Here is a 19,099-nt window from a genome sequence, read left to right as displayed (position 1 = left end):
TATTTACCTCTGATATCTCGCCTTCTCCTCTCACACACAACACACAACCACCTTCCGGAAGAAATAGGATCATGCAGTGAAAGAGTCAACACGTTGTTTTGTCATATTACTTTGTTTTATTCAAGAACTTTATTTACATTAGAAAAACAAAATTACAGGAATGCTATTACATCTGGGAGTATTAAGTATAGTAGAACACTGTAACTGCCATTTTATTATAAAAGTAGTTGTTTCTGGGTTTTTTTTTCATTCTCGTGTTTTCAGACTGGGAGGAAAAAGTGAATATATAGTATATTGTAGAAAATCGTAGCAAGAAGATTCTGTCTTCTATGGGGTTAACACTGAAGTTCACAGAGGTCGGTCAGCTGAGTTCTTCCACTTGCGACAGAAACAAGACCAAAGTCATAAGAGGAAATGAGACTCCTCTTTCCTCTGGCAGTGCTTTTTCTCACTTGTCTCATGCGCAACTGGAAATTCACATGTAGGGAAGAGATGATGAGAATGCAGACCACGTCAAAAACTGAGACACCATATAATGTGTACCAGAACCAAGGTCCAGGGAATCCTGCAACAAGACCAAGACCATTAAGCAATCACCCACCATCAGAATACTGCTTTTTTTCTGGTGTCATAGTTGCCTATCCAGAAAATAGAGGGGGCAGGGCAGGACTACACTCTGAACAGGACACTTGTTCATTGCTAGGTACTCATACAGTACACACAGAAATAATTAGTAGACACCAATAAACACAGTCATCATTACATTGGAAAGTATATGAAAACTGGATTTCACATCTATAAATCCCATTAAAAGTCTTAAAAGATTTGCAAGCAATGATAATGTGCAACATGTGTTTGCTGAAAACTAGATATTGCTATATAAACCATGCAGAGGCAACCATAAGGTTCCATAACAGAATAATGATTTGTCACTAATTCATTATTGCATTGAGCATTTGCTTGTAAAAGTGGAAGATGTTTCATTAGTTCATTTCTAGAGCCCTACTGTACACACTACAGATTTCCAGGTTAAGAAGTTCCAGGTTGAGTTAGAATTTCTTACTTACGCAATCCCAAGATTTCAATATAAAACTCATTGTCATCTTCAAGGTAACCTAAAAATAAAATAAAAAAATAGTAAAACTTAGTTTAAGTTGCATTTCTTTTAGATAATAAAAGATACAATTAGCAATAGTTTCATATTTCTTTAAATTACTTCTCCTGTCTTTTTATGGTTTCATAGCTACCATTAGAAAATAAAAGCAAAACAAAACTTTGCAGATGAGACTATCCACCAATTTCGTATTTTTACATACCACATTGCACTGGAACAGACTGCTTTTCCCCATCGTGTTTTAGGAGTAATATTAAAATTAATAATTGTTTTCACATTGTACTCACTTCTCAGGAATATATTACTATTCTTGCCCTGTTTTACCTTTGACTCCAGCAGTGAACACAGCAAGCCAATACAGCATGAGAACCTTCATGTTTCTGTCTCAGTTGCCACAGTATGCAAATCTGTAGCTTCCTGTTTGTGCTGGCAAACTTATAGTTTCAGTCGGAAAATGTTGTGAACACGTTTTAAGAAATGAAACACACCCCAACACCTACAGGGTGGGATGATTCTGCAGATAGTAAGCTGACATGACTGAGGCAAATATTTGGTTTCTATTTGTTCCCTCAGTGGCATAGGCTTACTATAATACCACCAAGCCTATTTAAAGTTTTAAATGTTTCATGAGATTGTAAACCACAAGTAGTGTGAGGTCTTATGGTGTTCAAAACAATGGCTATCTTTATGACACTGTAGCTGTCTCTCTCACAGTGCTCAACATTTGAATAAAAACCAGGGCAGTTTCACACATACACTTCTCAGTTTGCATTGCTCTACAGAAAGCAAATGTTGTTTCAAATGTTTTGAGTGGTTTATATATTGAAGTTTGGAGATCTTGTCTCTGTCTCTAACCTGACCACAAATGGTTGCAGATCTTCTAATAACAATTATGTATTACAACCACTCTGTCTTTGACAAAGAGGTTGCAGATGAACATTTTATTATGTGTATTCTGAAGCAGAGAATACATAATATTGGTTCTATGATAATTATGTTGTAACTATATTATTATACAAACTACATAAGTGTGCACCTTGTACATGTGGAATTACTGCATGCATAACCTATAGTCTGTTTCCTGTCATAATAAAATGATTATAAAAAGACCAGGACAGAATACAATCATTCGTCTTTAATAATACAGAAACAACCAAAAGACAACGCGAGCTGTAAGTGCTGAGGCCAGTGCTATCTAGGGCAGAGCCAGTTCTGCTCCAGGCAGGTGAGTAAGGAGCCCCACACTGGAGAAGAGGTAGTGTAGAGATTGTGTACGGGGTGTCCTTGTTGATGGGAGTCAGGACTCGATGCCTCTCTCCCTGAAGAGTTGCTGCAGTTTGTCCTCCAGTGCTATGTTAGTGCCCCGCAGCCGCTTCACCACCTCTGCTGCCCACAGGAAATACTCCTGCACTCGCTCTGCTGTCCAGCCTGAAACAACACAAGGTTGGAGTCATCGGCTCCACGTACAGCAGATCACACACATCAGAATATTCGAGTCCGTTCACTCTGAAAGGGGTTGACCACATTGTAGTGGAAAGTATTAAATCACCCTATGCACGCACATAAGGAAGTTAAAATTAGATTGAAAGTGCAATAACAGGGAACAGCTATCTTGCGGTAAAGTAAAAGGGGAACATGCACAAAGAAGGTATGCAGATATTTACAATACCAGGATGTCTCCGATTTCCTATTGCGAAACATATACTCAAGCCATAATGTTTTTTTGAAACCCTACAAATGATCTTATATGTTCAGTCGCAATCACACAAATGTCAGTCTACAACACAACAAAAACTTATTTTGTTGTGGCCCAAAGCTATCATTTCTTATTGTGACAAAATATGAAACACTGCATAATGGCTTGCATCACGAAAAAGTGATCTATAAAAATGTATATGTACAGCTGTGAAGGAGATCGTATTTTCAAATGCCAGCTCCCTGAGCCTCTCTGTGGCTGCCCTGTAGCTGACTCACCAGAGGGGGTGCAGCGGTTCAAGTCCCTCAGGTTGTACAGTTTGTCAGCCAGTTTGACCAGCTTGGCCTGGTGGCTGCAGTGGGGGGCGTGCTCCACCTGCAGCCGTTTCCTCTCCTGTTTGGGAAGGGACTTGTCGTCAGTCACCTCCTGGACGATCCGCGCCACTGTCGTCCCAAACATGGCCTCCAGCTCCAGCAGGGTGGTGTCAGTGTCCTCCACTGTGTCATGGAGCAGTGCAGCCTGCAGGGGGCACAACAACATGCTCACTGACAGCTGATGACACATTTGAACTCCTCCAGTGCTGGAGGTGATACAATCCTAACAAGATGTAAATTTTATCAACAGATTCAAGGTAATAAATTAGGCAGTGTTACAGACAAATCAATATACTTCTCATTTACTTAACCATTTCATACCTGCAGAAACACAGCAAATCCATTCCTAGAACATCTGCGCTAGAACAAGCGCTTTGAGAAGCCACCTTTAAAGGCGCTATATAAAATAAAGTTTATTATTATTATTATCTGTTAATGCAAAAATGAACACCGCAACTAATGTAGTGCACACTATTTGGGTTACACAAGAAAATATCTTTTCACATTGTTTATTCTGATAAGATTGCAAGTAAACTACACATGCATACCCAAATGTGTCACTCATTTGGTACAGATGGTACAGATTACAGCAGCGAGAGCAGCCCGACATGTACCTAAGGATACTTCCATAGGTACTTGCATGTTTGTTACTGGGGGGGGGGGGGGGGGGGGGGGGGGGGAGGGGAGGTTCCGTGCACACAAGAATCAAATTGCTTTTACCTGTAAAACTGCAATGTCCATAACTCCACCTTCCTGACTTAAAATTCTAGCCACTCCTAGAATGGAAAAAAAAAATCTTAAAGTCCAAGGATATAGGATTCCTTTTTTTAAAGGAAGCAACCGGAGAGAACAATCACCCTAGTATTACAGATCTTTTGTAAAAGTGATTCATTTTTACAGAGCATCTCCCGACTGTTAACACAAAAGTATTCAAAGGGAAAAGGTTAATAATCAACACACAAATGGTACTGTACGTCATGCGTGCTATCGTTATACATCAGAAATTGCAAATATTTTCAACAAAGAAATGGATTGCACGGCAGACCGTACCGATGGGGTGGTTGATGTAAGGAGTGCCTTCTGGGTCCTTGCGCCGCTGGTACTTGTGTTTCTCTGCGGCGAAGTTCACAGTTTCCAATAGCAACGCTGAATCCGAACTCATATTTAATCTAACTTCAGCGCGATACAGGTTAAAAAAAAAAGATTCACTTTTCTCTCCTCTGAAAATGACGCCTCCCTGTGGTAGAAAACTTGAAACGCTGCTTCTTTATCTCCTTCGACATAGAGTTTTTGATCAACTAATGAACGCAAAACGAAAACGTTACAGTATATACTTTAATTTGCCAAAGTAATATTGTGAAATCTAAGTTTATCACCGTGTTACAATTCCAAAGAGTATAAAATACAATTTAATTACTCCATAAAATATTGTAGAATAGTGATTTTTAAGTACGAACATAAATCCCGTCGTGTTCTATCAAACAGTTTCTTTCCCTTCTTCCAGGATGTGTCCCTTTTGTGTCATCCGGACTGAAACAACCAACAAGAATAATTGCTTCCGCAAGGAGGAAAGGAGAAACAGGTAATATTATTTGCTTTCTTGTAAATTGGGCATGTGTAAATACTACAGCCATTTACAGGATATATTCGAAGTGTTGCTGTTGTCATCTAGTTATTGTTTTTGAGTGGTGTATTTAATTTAATGACAGTGGCTGGTTTAAGGCTCGATTGAAGCCCGACGTAAATTCAGGGTATCTACTGTACATTTCCACATGAAGAAAGGAGAATTTCCGTAAATATAAGTGTAGCAATAATATAATATGTATAAGATTGTCCTGAGCAAATCAAATACGTTTCAAAGTAAAATGAATACATGACGTTGACACGTATCAAATAATTAACGCAAGACTGTAGGGATATGATAGATTATCACTACGTACGTAACGCTTTGTATTTTTGTGTCTGTACGTGGCGTTTCATTATTTGCGATTTTATTATATACTGATATCTGGGTGTTGGCGCACTTTTAAACTGAGTGGTAGCCAGACCATCATGAAAGTCATCGGTTGGGCCATTTATTCACATCTTATCGTCTCAGAAACCAGTTGGTTTGTACGTTCCGCGTACATGTTCGCGTCAGATAATTTTACGTGGAGGACAATGGACCCATTGTAAACTACAGCGTATTAGAGGACACATTAGCTATTGAAATAGCACAGTAAGCTAACTCTCACAGAGTCTTGCATAGAATGATCTCCATGGTGGAATGTTTATCATTTCTGTACATCACAGTATAATAGTAGTAGATGCATTCATAATAGTAGGACTATTGTTTAAAATTAAAATTAACCAGATGAATTTAAAGCAATTTTGTTAATTTCTAATTGACCAGTGAGCTTTCGAAGCCTAACCCAGCAAGCAACGGGCACGAGGCAGGGTATATACTGGACGGGACACCAGTCCATCCCAGGACACACACAGACACATTCACTCACACCAGGGCCAGTTTTCCCAGAGGCCAATCAACCTTCCAGCATGTCTTTGGGCTGTGGTAGGAAACCAGAGCACCCTGAGCAAAACCCACAAAATCATGGGGAAACATACAAACTCCACACAGATACCAACCCAGAAACTGAAACCAGGGCCCCAGTGCTGCAAGGCAGCAACCTGAACCCCTGTGTCACTGTGCTGCCCTGCTTCTGTGATTTGTTAAATTTGTTAAAATTACAAGAAGCACCTGTGCTGTCACGTCCGTTCTTGTTTTGCTCTAAACTCAGGACTTTAGCAGAGAAATACCGAACTGAACCTACATTGCGAACTAATAACTCAATGAACTTAACTTATTGAACTAATGGTCTATCGTTCTGAATCTGAGCAAAACCTACGACTTTAGAATGAGGATTCTGGCACAAGCAAGCACCACGTGTACTGCCAGGAACAAAGCAGGGCACACAGAGACCCAGCTTCCTTTGCCATCTTGCTGTTGAGCACTGTGTAGTAGCTGCAAACGCATGCTGTAGGCTGTTCATATCACAGGTGTGAAATTTATCCTGGAAAACTGGACAGTTTTTCTGTTTTTTAATTGGAGCAACAGTATAGATTAATTCCTATATCAATATAGGACTTACAGTATCTGCATGTGTATGTCAGAATGCTCTTATTTAAATCAAGGATCTGTGCCGGCTGTGATCACCTCTCAAGACTTGAACAATTCTCAGTAACCCTGCAGTGTTGGACAAGGCAGCACTGCAGGACTCAGCGGCCTGTGTGAGCCTACGGATTGCTTTTTCAGGGACAGCTTCGAGCTGCTGTGAGGACCACCCTGGCTGCCCTCTGCCCTCATGGCTCTCAGCAGCAGGAGAGATGCCCCCCAGCCACCTGACTTCTCCTACCTCAAGAGGCTGGCCAGGGATCAGCTCATCTACCTGCTGGAACAGGTACAACATGGCTGTGTCCGGCTGTGAGCGTTTGTTACAGGACTGTGGTTCTGTACAGTATTATCTCATAATCTTTGTGATATGTTGAGTTCTATTGTTTCGTTCATCCTCTCCATGCAAATTAATACCAGTGCTGCATGTAAAAGTTCCTGAATGAAAGTATGTACCTTAATGTAATTAAACGTAATTACTGATCTCCTATCCCTTCTCATCATCAGTTACCAGGAAAGAAAGACCTGTTCATTGAAGCGGACTTAATGAGCCCATTGGATCGCATTGCCAATGTCTCCACCCTCAAGGTCTCTTTTACCTCTGACCTCCTCAGTCTTGCACAGTGTTCTGTTACCTTTAACCTCCAGAATCCAGCACTTCTGCACTTATTTAGGGATCACATATTTCCTACATAGCTCCCTGCAGTGTCTGCTTGCTTGGGTTTCTTTGGCTTTGATGGGGACTCTGATCAGGGGTTTAGTAGAAGTGAGGCAGATTCACCTGCAGTCTCACTCAATTTTGCCTGTTTTCCAGCAACATGAAGTGGACAAGCTTTACAAACTGGAGAACAAACCCATCGTCAGCACGTGCAATCAGTGAGTATTTTCTGAACTCTCCAATAAAGCACCTAATATAGGTGACCTGTACATTTCACTTGGTTTGAATCTTTACCTTTTTGAATCACAGATAAAAAATGTGGGGAGACTCTCACAATGTGCAACAAAAATCTAGAGGGATGTTGAAATGTCAGCTTGTGTGCTTTGTGTTATGTACGCTGTACATTTTACTGAAGTTTCTGAACTCATGGAAAGGATAGTTACATGATGTTTAATCATAATGTTTGGTTGTGCTTTTACCCCTTTTTGTGAAATCATGTTTTTGCCATTTCTGGAACAAAGAATGCAGAATGCATTGCAGCCTACAATGTAACGAACAAAATGTTGCTGTGCTTCCTGTAGGCTGTGCTTCCTGATCCGGCCAAGGATACAAACAGTGAAGTGGATTGCTGGTGAGTAGGGGCGTCAGGGGAGAGATTCAGTGACGAAAAACAGATTGGGGATGGGAGGAGAAAGTTAGAGATCTCTGTAACTGTTGCTATGTCTTTGAAGAGGCAGCAATGAGATAAAGCAAAGTGCATTTACTTCAGGCAAATCTAACTTCAGGCATAGGTGGTCTATTCGTTGTGAATAGAAAATGACAAATTTGACATATTGTTGTGAGCATCTTTGCTTTTAAGCCAGAATAGAAACATTTACCTCCACCTCCTTCATTTCCAGAGATCGTGAACACAGACAAGGCAGCTGGAAGACTCAGGGGATACAAGATCATCTTCTGCCCACAGAAGGTGAGCTCTCCAGGCCTCATCTGGGGAGTACCTTCTGGTTCCTTTTAAGGAGCATGAAGCACAGAAATTAATTATTGCACTTCAGATTGGCCAACTCAAATGAGCATAAAACTTCCGTATTTATTTAGAACATAACGTAAATGTGGTAGAGAATAGAACAACCTATTTTGGTAAAAAAATATTCAAAGTGCTTTTCTTCTGTGCTGACTGAGAAGTTAATTGGCTGCAGAATGTGGCAGCATTACCCTCAAAAAGAAATCAGAAACAGTTATGATTTTTTTTTTACATTTGGTCCAGATGCATGAAATATATTCAAATGAATAAACATTGATTTCCTTTTGATTTTTTCCTTAAACAATTTTTGTGTTTAAGAGTTCAGACTAGTCAAAGAAAAAACTGTCCAGATTCAGTACTTCAGTAACTCAAGGTTTTTCCTTCACCTGGGGTCAAGACAGATGAGGTATTAAAAAGGGCTTTTGATTGGCTGGATTTTAACTATATGTTCTTATTTTTATGCTCCTCAGTTTTATGCCTGTGAAATCGTTTTGGAAGAACAGGGAGTTTACGGAGGTGGGTATACAGGACACATGTATAGTACGTCTTCATTCACAGTGAGACGCCTGACACATACTGCAACCCAGAGAGTTACATCATGATATGTGTGTTGTCTGATGTTTACATAAATTATTGCAGAGTATGTTTTTTTTTAAAAACATCTTAATGTATTGCAATGTATGTCTTCATTTACAGTTCTTGAAATGTCACTGAGTATTCACAATATTGACAGTTTCTCCCTTTATGTAATTATTAGCAATTGAGCATGCTAGTCATTCTAAATCGATTCTGTTGTAAATTCATCCAGAAGTTCCTGTGCTGTTCCTGCAGCGGTGGAGGTATCAGCCAGTCTGCGAGGAGGTCTTGGGAAAGGAGGAACGACACTTACTGTACCTGTCTACCCTTTCACTCCTGCAGATGTCAGCACTGACGAGTGGGCCTTCTACCTCCTGCCACTGGATGATGACATCATCAGCCTGGAGCTTCCAGAGATCTTCAGAGACAATTTCCTGGTAAGCAGGCAAGACTGTCACAGTGTAACAGATAAAATTTCTTACCTTTAAATATTCTCACTGTCAGAATACGTGTTGCCACAGAATCTCCCGTCGACCTATGGAGGCTGTGGAATTTTGGCTGTTGAAGAATTTCTTCACCTCGTTAGAGATAAAACAGAGGAAAGAGGTGGCTTAGCCTGTTAAAGATGATTAAGTATGGACACTAAAACCTGTGATAATGAAAAGGCATGTCACTATAGAAACAGTGAGTGGACAGTGGATTATTGGTGTTATCATGAAATCTCTTCAATGACTAATCTGAGCTGTTCCTGTTTTGACTTATCTAGGGTGTATAGCCACAGTTTAGTACGATTATGTTGCTTTTTATAGTCTTAATTGTGCAGTTGAAAACACTAATAAAAGTGCATCGATCAACAGTGTTAAGACAACAATACCTTCTTTATACAGTGATATGCTGCATAATTGCAGCTGTAGATCAAGTCAGTGTTGTATAGGACATATGTCATTTTGCCCTTGTTTTTTCCAGGAGGGGAACCAGCGTTGGATCACAACTGCAAGCAAATCCCTCCACCTCCTGAACTCTCTCTATGGCCCCTTCTTAAAGGTGTATGGGATTGGTCGCTCTGCCAAGGTAGGCTCTCAGCCATCGCCATTACAGTCTGACTACGCCAGCCAGTCCCACCAGTGTCCTGAGAATGGCCTGTGTCCCTCTGGGTTTTAGATGACGTATGATATGTGGAGGGATCTGGTGGAGGACGGGGAGCAGAAGGCCCAGCAGCCTGAGATTGGGAATGTCTTCCTTATTGACCGAGGTATGGAGCCACTCCGGAAGAAAAAGACAGGGGAAAGGAACCCTGAAATACGTCAGGGTGAAGTGCTGTAAGGAGGGGTGAACAAGATGAAGTTTCATTTAGTACTTCTGAAGTGATCACAGCCTCTTTATTAATTGTAGAGCTAAATAAACTCCGGTTGTGCTCGTTAAAGCCTGGGCCTGAGCTGGGATTAGTTGGCCATGATCTTCTTGGCTTTCCATACAACAGGACTCCTGTGACCTGGATGAGTATATGATTAAAATAATTACTCTTTTTTTTTAAATTACAGCAAACACAGGAATCTTCCGTCTTTGCATTTGCCATAATATACATGTCAATATAAGAAGGTTCTCTGTATCTCTCCGAAGTTTCTGTGCTCCATATTTTGGTAGGTGTGAAAGTGGTCTCAATGGTATTTACATTGTTGTATGCTTGTTCAGCCTCTGTCTCTGTTCCGTAGATGTGGATTTTGTGACCCCACTGTGCTCCCAGGTTGTTTATGAAGGACTAGTGGATGATACATTCAGGATCAAATGTGGTGAGTGCTGCCTTTGGCATCCTTTACACATACAGATTTTGTCCATCACTGCTATTCTCTTTGAAGCCTGACCTAAAACATATTATTGAATAACGTGTAATTCTGCTATACATCAAAAGGAGATATTGTACAGCTGAACATCATAAATATGCCACACGTCATCTGACTGCTGGAAACACTCATAACCACTAGTTCCTGTGGAGATAATTTCATTTAATTGTGAGCACAGTGTTTTCAAAGTAGTACAGTACAGGGATGTCAAACAGCTTTGCGAATCCAAGAAATACAGTAGGTTTGTCACCCAGCCTTGTGCTTTGTTTCTTGACATGTGTTCCGTATGGTTACTGCTCCAGAGCAATAATTATGTCCATGCTCTTTTGCCTGCAGGCAGTGTGGAGTTCAGTCCTGAGGTCAGCTCCTCTGACAAGAGCGTGAAGGTGATGCTGAATTCTCAGGATAAGGTGTGTAGAGAGACAGTGCTGTGTGAGTGGCTGCCACCTGCCGTATAGAGTTTGAACCCCTGCGTGCTGTGTTGCAGGTGTTCAGTGAAATCAGGAATGAGCACTTTTCCAATGTCTTTGGGTTCCTGAGTCAAAAAGCCCGGAACCTGCAAACTGCATATGATGTGAGTACTCGCCTTTCAATGTCTGCCTGCTTTAAACACCGACATTTGGTTAGAAAAACTATCTCAGAAATTGCTAATATCTTTAAAATACTCTTCTTATTTCTTTAATCTGTGGTGTCAGAAATCTCAGTAGAAATGACAATGAAGTGCTGAAAGCGGTCTATGGATTTCCAGTCTTCTCCCCTTATGACCGAAACCTGCCCAGTCAATATCTTTCTGTTCTGCGTGCCTCTGTTGCTGGCTTTTCTCATAACTGACCCACCCTCTCTCTGCAGAAGCGGTGTGGGATGGATATTAAGCAGATGAAGAATTTTGTCTCTCAGGAGTTGAAGGGGTTAAAACATGAGCACCGCCTTCTGAGTTTGCGTGAGTTTCTGTCCTGAGTCAGCTTTGCCCTCCCAGTCCTCCGAGTCAGACCCACTGCCTTCCCAGTCCCTCCTGTTTGAGCACTGGGGTGTAGTACTGTGGCATTCAGCACTCCATGCTTAATTCTTAGGCTCTCTGTACTGTCCTGGCCTCGTCGTTTCAACAGTGTCCCGCTAAAAACATAAAAACACAGCTGTTTTAAAGTAAATGCCTTATTTCTGAAGCCCAAATATTATTTAATTGTGGATGCAGAATATATTATCTCCCCTAGATATCGGTGCCAGTGAGTCCATCATGAAGAAGAAAACCAAACAGGACTTTCAGGAGCTCCTGAAGACAGAGCACTGTGAGTCCATGTTTCTCTTCATGCAGTTCCCGAATGTCCTTTTCGCCGTCATGTGGGATAAGTTGATCTTTGAGTTTTATCTATTTAATATCAAATAAATTAATAGCTTCTGTCCTCTACTTGATTCTGACGCTTGTTTGCGAATTTAGCTTTGTCATGCGATGTACACAGTAACATGAGAGTTGTGTCATGCACTCTGAACTTTTCCATTCTTAACATAAGAACTCCTGTATACCAAGGTTAACATCAAGAGAAGGCAAGCAGGTGCATCTAGCTTGTTTAGTTTCTAGTTGCTAATTGATCGGAGAATTTCATCTAGCTATTTCTTGAAAAAATATAGGTATCAGCTTCAATGACATGGCTGGCAAGCAACAGCTCTTTATATAGAAAGTACCTTCTGTCTTGGTTTTTAATTTATTTACCCAAAATGTCTGCATGTGTGCTCTGGTTCGTGTCTCACTGTTTATTCTCACAGTTAGTCCCTTAGTAGTTTCCTGTTTTCAAGACTAAAATGATTTTATATTGTAACCTGTAAATGTGGGAGACTTCTTTACACTCAGGAATGTACCGAGTTATTCTACTTCAGACTAGCAGTATTTTTTATAGAATGTGATGTCCACAGTTTTACGCAATATTCTAAATTACTAGGGCATTGCGCTGTTAAACAAGTCCTCCCTTGATTTGATTTCCTGCTACAGCTCTGCTGGAGGGGTTTGAAATCCGAGAGTGCATCACCTACATAGAGGAGCACATCAACAGGCAGGTGAGAATCTCAGAGGTGACATCAAGTTGTATAACCAAACATGAAAGTAATCTGTTAAAACAGTAAGGCTCATCAGAAAGCTACTTGCATGAGGCCAGTGTACAGTAGATGTTCTAACTGTGTGCTTGGGAATTTAATTTAATAAAAGAACAGTGTTCACAACTAACTAATCACTATCCCATTCCCATGATGTGCTATTCATTAAGTAAGTGACTGAGTTACCCCTTTGCTGCTGCTGCTGCCCTCAGGTCTCCATGATCGACAGCCTGCGACTCTTGTGCCTTCTCTCCCTCACCGAGAATGGTGAGTCTCATCCCCTGGGAGCTCAATGCACTCCTGTGACTTGGAGAGAGAAGCCTTTAGGCTTCATGAAAGCCAACTGGTTATCCATGATTATGCCTGTTCTTTGTTTCCAGGTCTGCTCCCCAAAGACTATCGGTCTTTGAAAGCTCAATACCTGCAGGTGAGTTAAAATATATTTAAAAACTACTATGATAAAAGTCTAAATGTTTGTTTTAAAACAGCTTACTGTAATTTTCCACCAACCTTGACTATAGAACTGTCTTACGAACTCATCAGAATAGTGATAGAGCTTTTGGTGTTCTGTTACTGCTATTGACAGTTTCTTTGTCAAGTGATTGTGCACAGAGATTCTTCCTGGTGTCAGTAACTGCTCAAGCCCTTCTATCTCTCTGCCTCCAAGAGTTACGGCACAGAGCATCTCCTGACGTTTGCCAACCTGCGCCAGCTGGGCCTGCTGGTGGAGCAGAACCCTGGGGAGACTCTCACTGCCATGGAGAGCAAAGTGGGCAAACTGGTCAACGACAGGACCGCTGGTGAGGTGCAAAGACAGGCATGCAGAAGAGGAAATCAGGAGCAATGCAGATAGGAGTCGGATGTAATAGCACTCACTGGGGGTGATGTTAATGCAGCTGAGAAAAGAGGGACTGTTAGGAGGATCATTTCTGGCTTCACACAAACAGCCACAGCAAAGGGTGCAGGTCATCAGAGACTAGTGTCTCTGATTTTGTGCTGTCTAAAGTAAAGAGACCCCTGAAGTATTAAAAAAGTAAGAATAAAGTCATTAGAAAGGAGCATTTTGGGCTTTTGCATTTTTTTATTTTGCATGTTTGGGACAAATCCTAGGCTCAGACAGACTGCACACATTGCAGACAGGGCTTATGGTGGGATTCATTCTGATGTTCTTTAACACAGATGCATTGTTTTCAGGAAAGCTGACTGATGCCTTCTCCTCCCTGGCAAAGAAAAGCAATTTCCGAGCACTGAGCAAGAAGCTGGCTCTGGTGAGTAGCGCTGCACTTCATCAAAGCTGAGCGCCGAAGGCAGGATGGCTGTGCTGCAACTGCACTTCTCTGTCTACAGGTGCCCAAGTCAGGCGAGGAGTATGACCTGCGTACCCCACGGGACATGGCCTACATCTTCAGCGGAGCCTACATCCCTCTCAGCTGCAAACTCATTGAGCAGGTGAGCCCCAACAACTGTCATGTACTTGACACATACAGTATATACCATTTTACATGTTCCAGTATTTTGCTTTCAAAAGTTTAGATTAATGCCAAGAATAAGTATTAGAAGGCTCTGGGGATTATTGTGTTACTTTGAAAGCCTGATTTAGCCAAGTGCCCATCCTAACTCCAGACATTATTCTGAACTGCAGGATAGATTAGTAATTCTAAAATGGAAGAGAGAATCTTTGTCAGCTCTGGCGCCAGTGTGTAATAGGAACTGGGCTGGCAGAGCCAAGGAAAGTTGGAGTCTTGCCACGCTTGGTTCCTATTCTATTTGGAGAGATATTCACCTCAGGAGACATTGTTCGATTGCAACAGCAGTGTTGTGAGGACAGAGTGAGTGAATCTGCAATTACACCCACTCCCTACCTGTAAAAAAGGTTCCCTTTAGCAAGTCTTTATGTAACGTAGGTTTTTCATGAGTCAGAGGTGACTCTTTCTTAGCAGCTACATAATCACATGTAGAGAATTACCTTTCATGAAATGTATAAATCACAATTTTTGCTTAATGGAAAAAAGAAACGCTGTAACTCCCTACAACTAGACAAAATCAGCACCAAATATAGCGTACACTTTGAAATTGTACTGTAAAGAACTGAAACACTGGGGGGAGAGAGAGATGAGGACTGAGGACACTGATGCTGAAGTGTGGATACTAGCAGTGACCACATTACGCTTGTGCCGTGTAGTTCAAAGGAAAGATCTCACTGCACTGCTTTCTCTTGACCTTTTCCAACATAAACTCTTGGCAACTAAAATAGAAAAGTCATTAAAGGATCTATGTAACCTCTCCTGTGTAACCAGGCGAGGGGGTGTGAACATTTACAGAATTGATCATTAGGGGGATTCGCAGCAGAGGCGGGATGTTCTAGTGTGTTGTTTGTACAAGAGTCCTGACTCTGGAATCCGCAGGTTCTGGAACGCGATGGCTGGACTGGGCTGGAAGAAGTCACGCGGCTGCTCAATGGAAATGAGTTTGTAGCAACAGGTAAGGAGCATGATGAAGCCTGCAAACGAGAGGAGGTCGTTCATCTAGCTTGTGTGGCTTTTTCTAGCGAATTTAACTGAGGGTCCCATCCAGGACCTCATCTCGCTGCTTCAATGATATCAACTCCGATGACACAGCTGGGTACTTGAATCCCTGGCTTACGTGACCCTGTGTTTAGAGAAGAGCCTGTGGTTTTCAGAAATAAGTTTTGGTTTGTGTCCTCTGGTTCTTGTGCAAGCAAGGAGGCTTGCAGTGTCAAGGAAATCTGTAGTCACTGCTGACCGGCGTCATTCATGAACATAAGAACAGTTACAAATGAGGCCAACCTAGATGGGCATTTTGTTCTCTCATTTAATTTTGAAGTCCAAATTTCTCAGAAATTTCTAGAAAAAAAATGATCAGTTTCGAATTAAGCACAAAATCGTGAACAAACCCACGAATTGTACCGTGATGCGGCCCTTCTTGCTCACTAGTGACTATAATGACTAATGTAACACGATGTAAGAGCGAATAAGTACAGGTTACGCAGCAGACATTTCACAGCAGAAATGTTCCAATATGATCTGCACGTAGAGTTAACAAGTAAATAGTATTTGTCCTCAAAGCCTGCTTGTTTACAATGTATTAAGACCGCAACACGTCACCGAAATCTTGTTCTCTCGTTCTGATCACAGAATATGGTGCTGTGCCTACCTGGAAATTTCTTCAACTTGTGATGTTCATGGAGGTTTTACAAGTTACTGTGTACATTTCACTTTTAGTCTGGTTTGAAATGCACTCGTTAATGACGATTCTTTCTAACCCCGCAATATAAAAATGCCATTGCAGTTCCCCTTTAACTCCTCTTAAGAAGATGTTGCCCAGATAAGATAAGATCACTTTATTAGCCATATACAATTTCTTGCCTTAGGAATTTGTCTTTTCGCATACCCTAGCTTTCTCTCCATGAGAGACACAGACACACAGACAGGGAGAGAAGCTTGGGGTCAGAGCGCAGGGTCAGCCATTGTACAGCGCCCCTGGAGCAGCTGGGGTTAAGGGCCTTGCTCAGGGGCCCAACGGAGTTTAGGTTTTCTCACTGGATGTGGGAGCCCCAGAGAAACCTGCCCCCAGCAGACACCCCTGTGTGTGTTCTAGCAGGCAGCAGTGAGGAGGTGAAGCCGAGGAGTGACTCCCAGAACACCATCCTCGTCATGTTCCTGGGTGGCTGTACCTACTCGGAGATCTCAGCCCTGCGCTTCCTGGGGAAAGAGAGAGGTGAGGAAGTCGTTGTAGAAGGCTTCTCATAGGAACACAAATACAGTGTTAGTGATTGTTTAATTATGTTTGTAGGGAATACAGATTCATATTCACAAGGATGGCTTTGTTTTGACTCCCGCTTTGTAGGGGAATTAAATGCAACAAAAGAAATAGTAAACTGCACAGATGGTGCTCAGAGTTAATGGGGGATAATCAGGGGTGCAAATAACCCAGATCATATAATCTATTCATAAAAACCCAAGCAACAGCCCTACATACTAGACATACCATTAATCTCTAGTTTTAATGGAATCGTTAAAATTCTCATCTCTTCTAATATCCATAGAGCAATCATGTGCTTTCATTAACTGGGTGGTGCAAACCAGAGAGGGAGGGAATCTGTAAAAAAGCTATTTGAATACAGTAGCTTCATAGCCTTTCCTGGAAGTGACTGTCAAGCATGTTAGGGCAGGTACGTGTGTTAAATATCTGCTCCTCCACACTGAGGTGTGGAAGGAAATGGGAAGATTCAAGTGCACATCAGGCACAGGAATAAATAAAAAATATGGAATGGATTTGCCTGTAAGGTATAGCTACATTCCAAACTGATTTCATAGTTGTTCATTAAATACTTAAGAGTTAATGTACAGGCATAAAGCGTACCTGGCATGTGGCCCTTTCTACAGCTCCTTAAGAGTGTCAGCTCCTTAATTATTTTATTGATCCTGACGGTCAATTAAAAACATGAGGAGTTGGTTTTTGCACGCTTCTCAGACAGAGTGGTCCGGAAGGGCATTAGGCTGAGACTGAAGTCTTTGAGTACAGCATGCGTTTTCTGGTATGATTTATTGTGACTAAATGTAACCTACATTAAACCATAAACTCAATTCAGTTTTATAGAACAAAAAAGTTTTAAAAAAAACTTTCCTTTAATTTTTTTTTTAGGATACAGGTTCATCATCGTGACAACAGCCATCACTAACAGTGCCAGACTGCTGGAGGCGTTGTTGGATAGTTGAGAATGACTCATCTACAGCACTTCCATAAACGGCCACCGGGGGCGCTATGACAACAGAACAGTGATTTCCACGAGAGAAGACGGGGAGCCAAGGCTGCAGATCAAGATTCCACAAGGCATTTCTCTGTAAAAAAAACCCATAATTTCTTCTTTGATTCTCATGTTAATATACTGTTAGAATATATAACTATGATATTTAAGCGTTTTTCACATTCAGAGGAGAGAAGAAAAACTTAAATCTCTTAAAAAGATTAATACTCCCTGCCATCCATTTTTATCTGTAATTAGATACTGATTTTAAATTTGTTGTTTATGATGCAATGCTAGAGTCTTTAGGACCAAAGCAAATCTTATTTTGCATTCTACAAGACAGACTATCCATCTACCTCTCTTTTATTCCTGCTAAGGACTGAGGCAGCCCTGAGTCTGCCTGAGCACAAGACAGATCAAACCAGTCCACTTCAGGGCAACATGAAATCAAGTGAATTCCAGAAAAATAACTGCAAACCAGGTTTAATACATTTCATTTTGAACTGTCCTACATTTGAACAACATTGATATAAGCCAGTGAAAAAGACACTGGTCACACAACAGTTTTAGTATAAATACAAGAAAACTACATTAACTGGCATGGTATTACTTTCTTATAATTGTCTGGATTTATTTCCCTTCTCTCAAAAGACTGCAAGGAAGCGCATCTAGCAGCTTCAGTGTGAAATTCATAGCAACAAGTATTTTTTTCCCCCGACAAGTACTAAGTACAGTCAGTGCTTTGAATATGGCATATGTTTGATTCTCTACCTTCCATTTATCCGTGGATAAGAGCATTAGAAAATTCTGCAGGGATGGCAGCTAACATGTAAGAATCATATCTGGGGCGGTGTGGTCGCTCTGTGACCAAGGATCTGCGCCTGTGGCTGGAAGGTTGCCAGTTCGTATCCCACGGCCGGCAGGGGAATCCTACTCCGTTGGGCCCCTGAGCAAGGCCCTTCACCCCAGCTGCTCCAGGGGTGCTGTATAAATGGCTGACCCTGCGCTCTGACCCCAAGCTTCTCTCCCTGTCTGTGTCTCTCATGGAGAGCAATATGCGAAAAGACAAATTCCTAATACAAGAAATTGTATATGGCCAATAAAGTGATCTCTCTGTACGCGTGCAGGTGTTGCATCTCCTGGCTTGGCAGCATGGCCATTGATGCAGCCTGTGCATGATGCAGCAGTGGCTCAGATGCTGAGCTGCTCGTATAAGGAACTTGTCTTCTTCACGCACCTTACTAATGGAGGAGCAAACATGTCTGCACTGAACGACCAGATATCCCTCAACAGCTGTAACCCCCCACAAGGAATGTGATCATATCAGAAAGAACAGGTGGTCACACTATGTAGCACTGAGATATTTCAGATGAGTTAATTTCACAAATATATGAAACATATCTCACCACTACATAAAAAGATGATTCTTGGTGGTCGTACTAAATTAAGACATTGCTATTGTATTTTTTCAAGGGGAAATTCTGTCATTGTCTCAGTATGACAGAAATACACCAGTCCTCTCTCATTAACAGGGCATGTTGAAAAGAAATTGCTACCATCACCTAAACTGGTTCTAGGCCCTGGCTTAGGAATGTCAATGTCACCAAGCTCCTGTTGAAAGACTGGTGCAACGAACTTCTGATCATGTTCTTTGGGTCTGAATCCTCCCTGTGCTTGGATTTCTGCAAATGGTGAAGCTGGATTTAAACAGAAGTGGAAGAGAATGTACACATGGAGTGTTGAGGACCACATCTGAAGATTAATAAAGTTTTCAGTTGTAAATATTTATGATTGCATCATTGATTTAACATTTTTTGC

At 41.5% G+C, this 19,099-nt stretch overlaps 2 protein-coding genes across 6 annotated transcripts; one reads left to right on the top strand and one right to left on the bottom strand.

The window, feature by feature from the left end:
* Positions 1-96: 96 nt before the first annotated feature.
* hddc3 (HD domain containing 3) lies at positions 97-4,699 on the bottom strand. Its single transcript, XM_088920828.1, has 5 exons — positions 4,235-4,699; positions 3,905-3,960; positions 3,089-3,329; positions 1,068-2,542; positions 97-565 (listed from the first exon to the last, which is right to left on the bottom strand). Exons 1-4 carry the CDS (start codon positions 4,344-4,346, stop codon positions 2,412-2,414), a joined length of 540 nt encoding a protein of 179 aa, XP_088776954.1. The 5' UTR covers positions 4,347-4,699; the 3' UTR covers positions 97-565; positions 1,068-2,411.
* On the top strand, positions 4,445-19,069 carry vps33b (VPS33B late endosome and lysosome associated). Of its 5 annotated transcripts, XM_088920826.1 has the most exons (25): positions 4,656-4,766; positions 6,477-6,621; positions 6,840-6,920; positions 7,147-7,208; positions 7,572-7,621; positions 7,890-7,957; positions 8,482-8,527; positions 8,820-8,850; positions 8,930-9,024; positions 9,554-9,658; positions 9,749-9,839; positions 10,129-10,377; positions 10,765-10,838; positions 10,916-11,002; positions 11,278-11,368; positions 11,640-11,714; positions 12,413-12,477; positions 12,726-12,780; positions 12,894-12,940; positions 13,181-13,313; positions 13,708-13,781; positions 13,861-13,962; positions 14,919-14,994; positions 16,132-16,251; positions 17,179-17,876. In XM_088920826.1, exons 7-25 carry the CDS (start codon positions 8,486-8,488, stop codon positions 17,250-17,252), a joined length of 1,686 nt encoding a protein of 561 aa, XP_088776952.1. In that variant the 5' UTR covers positions 4,656-4,766; positions 6,477-6,621; positions 6,840-6,920; positions 7,147-7,208; positions 7,572-7,621; positions 7,890-7,957; positions 8,482-8,485; the 3' UTR covers positions 17,253-17,876. The 5 variants fall into 5 exon arrangements, with proteins under 5 accessions (XP_088776950.1, XP_088776951.1, XP_088776949.1 ...); XM_088920824.1 differs by lacking the exon at positions 8,820-8,850 and having other exon boundaries at positions 4,445-4,766; positions 10,300-10,377; positions 17,179-19,069; XM_088920825.1 differs by lacking the exon at positions 8,820-8,850 and having other exon boundaries at positions 4,445-4,766; positions 10,300-10,377; positions 16,135-16,251.
* Positions 19,070-19,099: the final 30 nt, after the last annotated feature.

The sequence above is a fragment of the Atractosteus spatula genome, chromosome 7 (genome assembly GCF_055471065.1).
Source record: "Atractosteus spatula isolate fAtrSpa1 chromosome 7, fAtrSpa1.hap1, whole genome shotgun sequence".
NCBI lineage: Eukaryota > Metazoa > Chordata > Actinopteri > Semionotiformes > Lepisosteidae > Atractosteus > Atractosteus spatula.
Note: the sequence above shows the minus strand (reverse complement) of the source record. Positions and strands in the feature narration are given on the sequence as shown.

What these genes read in the sequence shown, in the direction of transcription:
- vps33b (XM_088920822.1), top strand. Translation starts at nt 6,526, where the DNA reads ATGGCTCTCAGCAGCAGGAGAGATGCCCCCCAGCCACCTGACTTCTCC. An exon ending in TCATCTACCTGCTGGAACAG is followed by an intron (nt 6,622 to 6,839) that starts GTACAACATGGC and finishes TCTCATCATCAG; the next exon opens with TTACCAGGAAAGAAAGACCT. An exon ending in TGTCTTCCTTATTGACCGAG is followed by an intron (nt 9,840 to 10,128) that starts GTATGGAGCCAC and finishes TTTAAATTACAG; the next exon opens with CAAACACAGGAATCTTCCGT.
- hddc3 (XM_088920828.1), bottom strand. Translation starts at nt 4,346, where the DNA reads ATGAGTTCGGATTCAGCGTTGCTATTGGAAACTGTGAACTTCGCCGCA. An exon ending in TGGACATTGCAGTTTTACAG is followed by an intron (nt 3,330 to 3,904) that starts GTAAAAGCAATT and finishes TGCCCCCTGCAG; the next exon opens with GCTGCACTGCTCCATGACAC. An exon ending in GAACCGCTGCACCCCCTCTG is followed by an intron (nt 2,543 to 3,088) that starts GTGAGTCAGCTA and finishes GTGTTGTTTCAG; the next exon opens with GCTGGACAGCAGAGCGAGTG.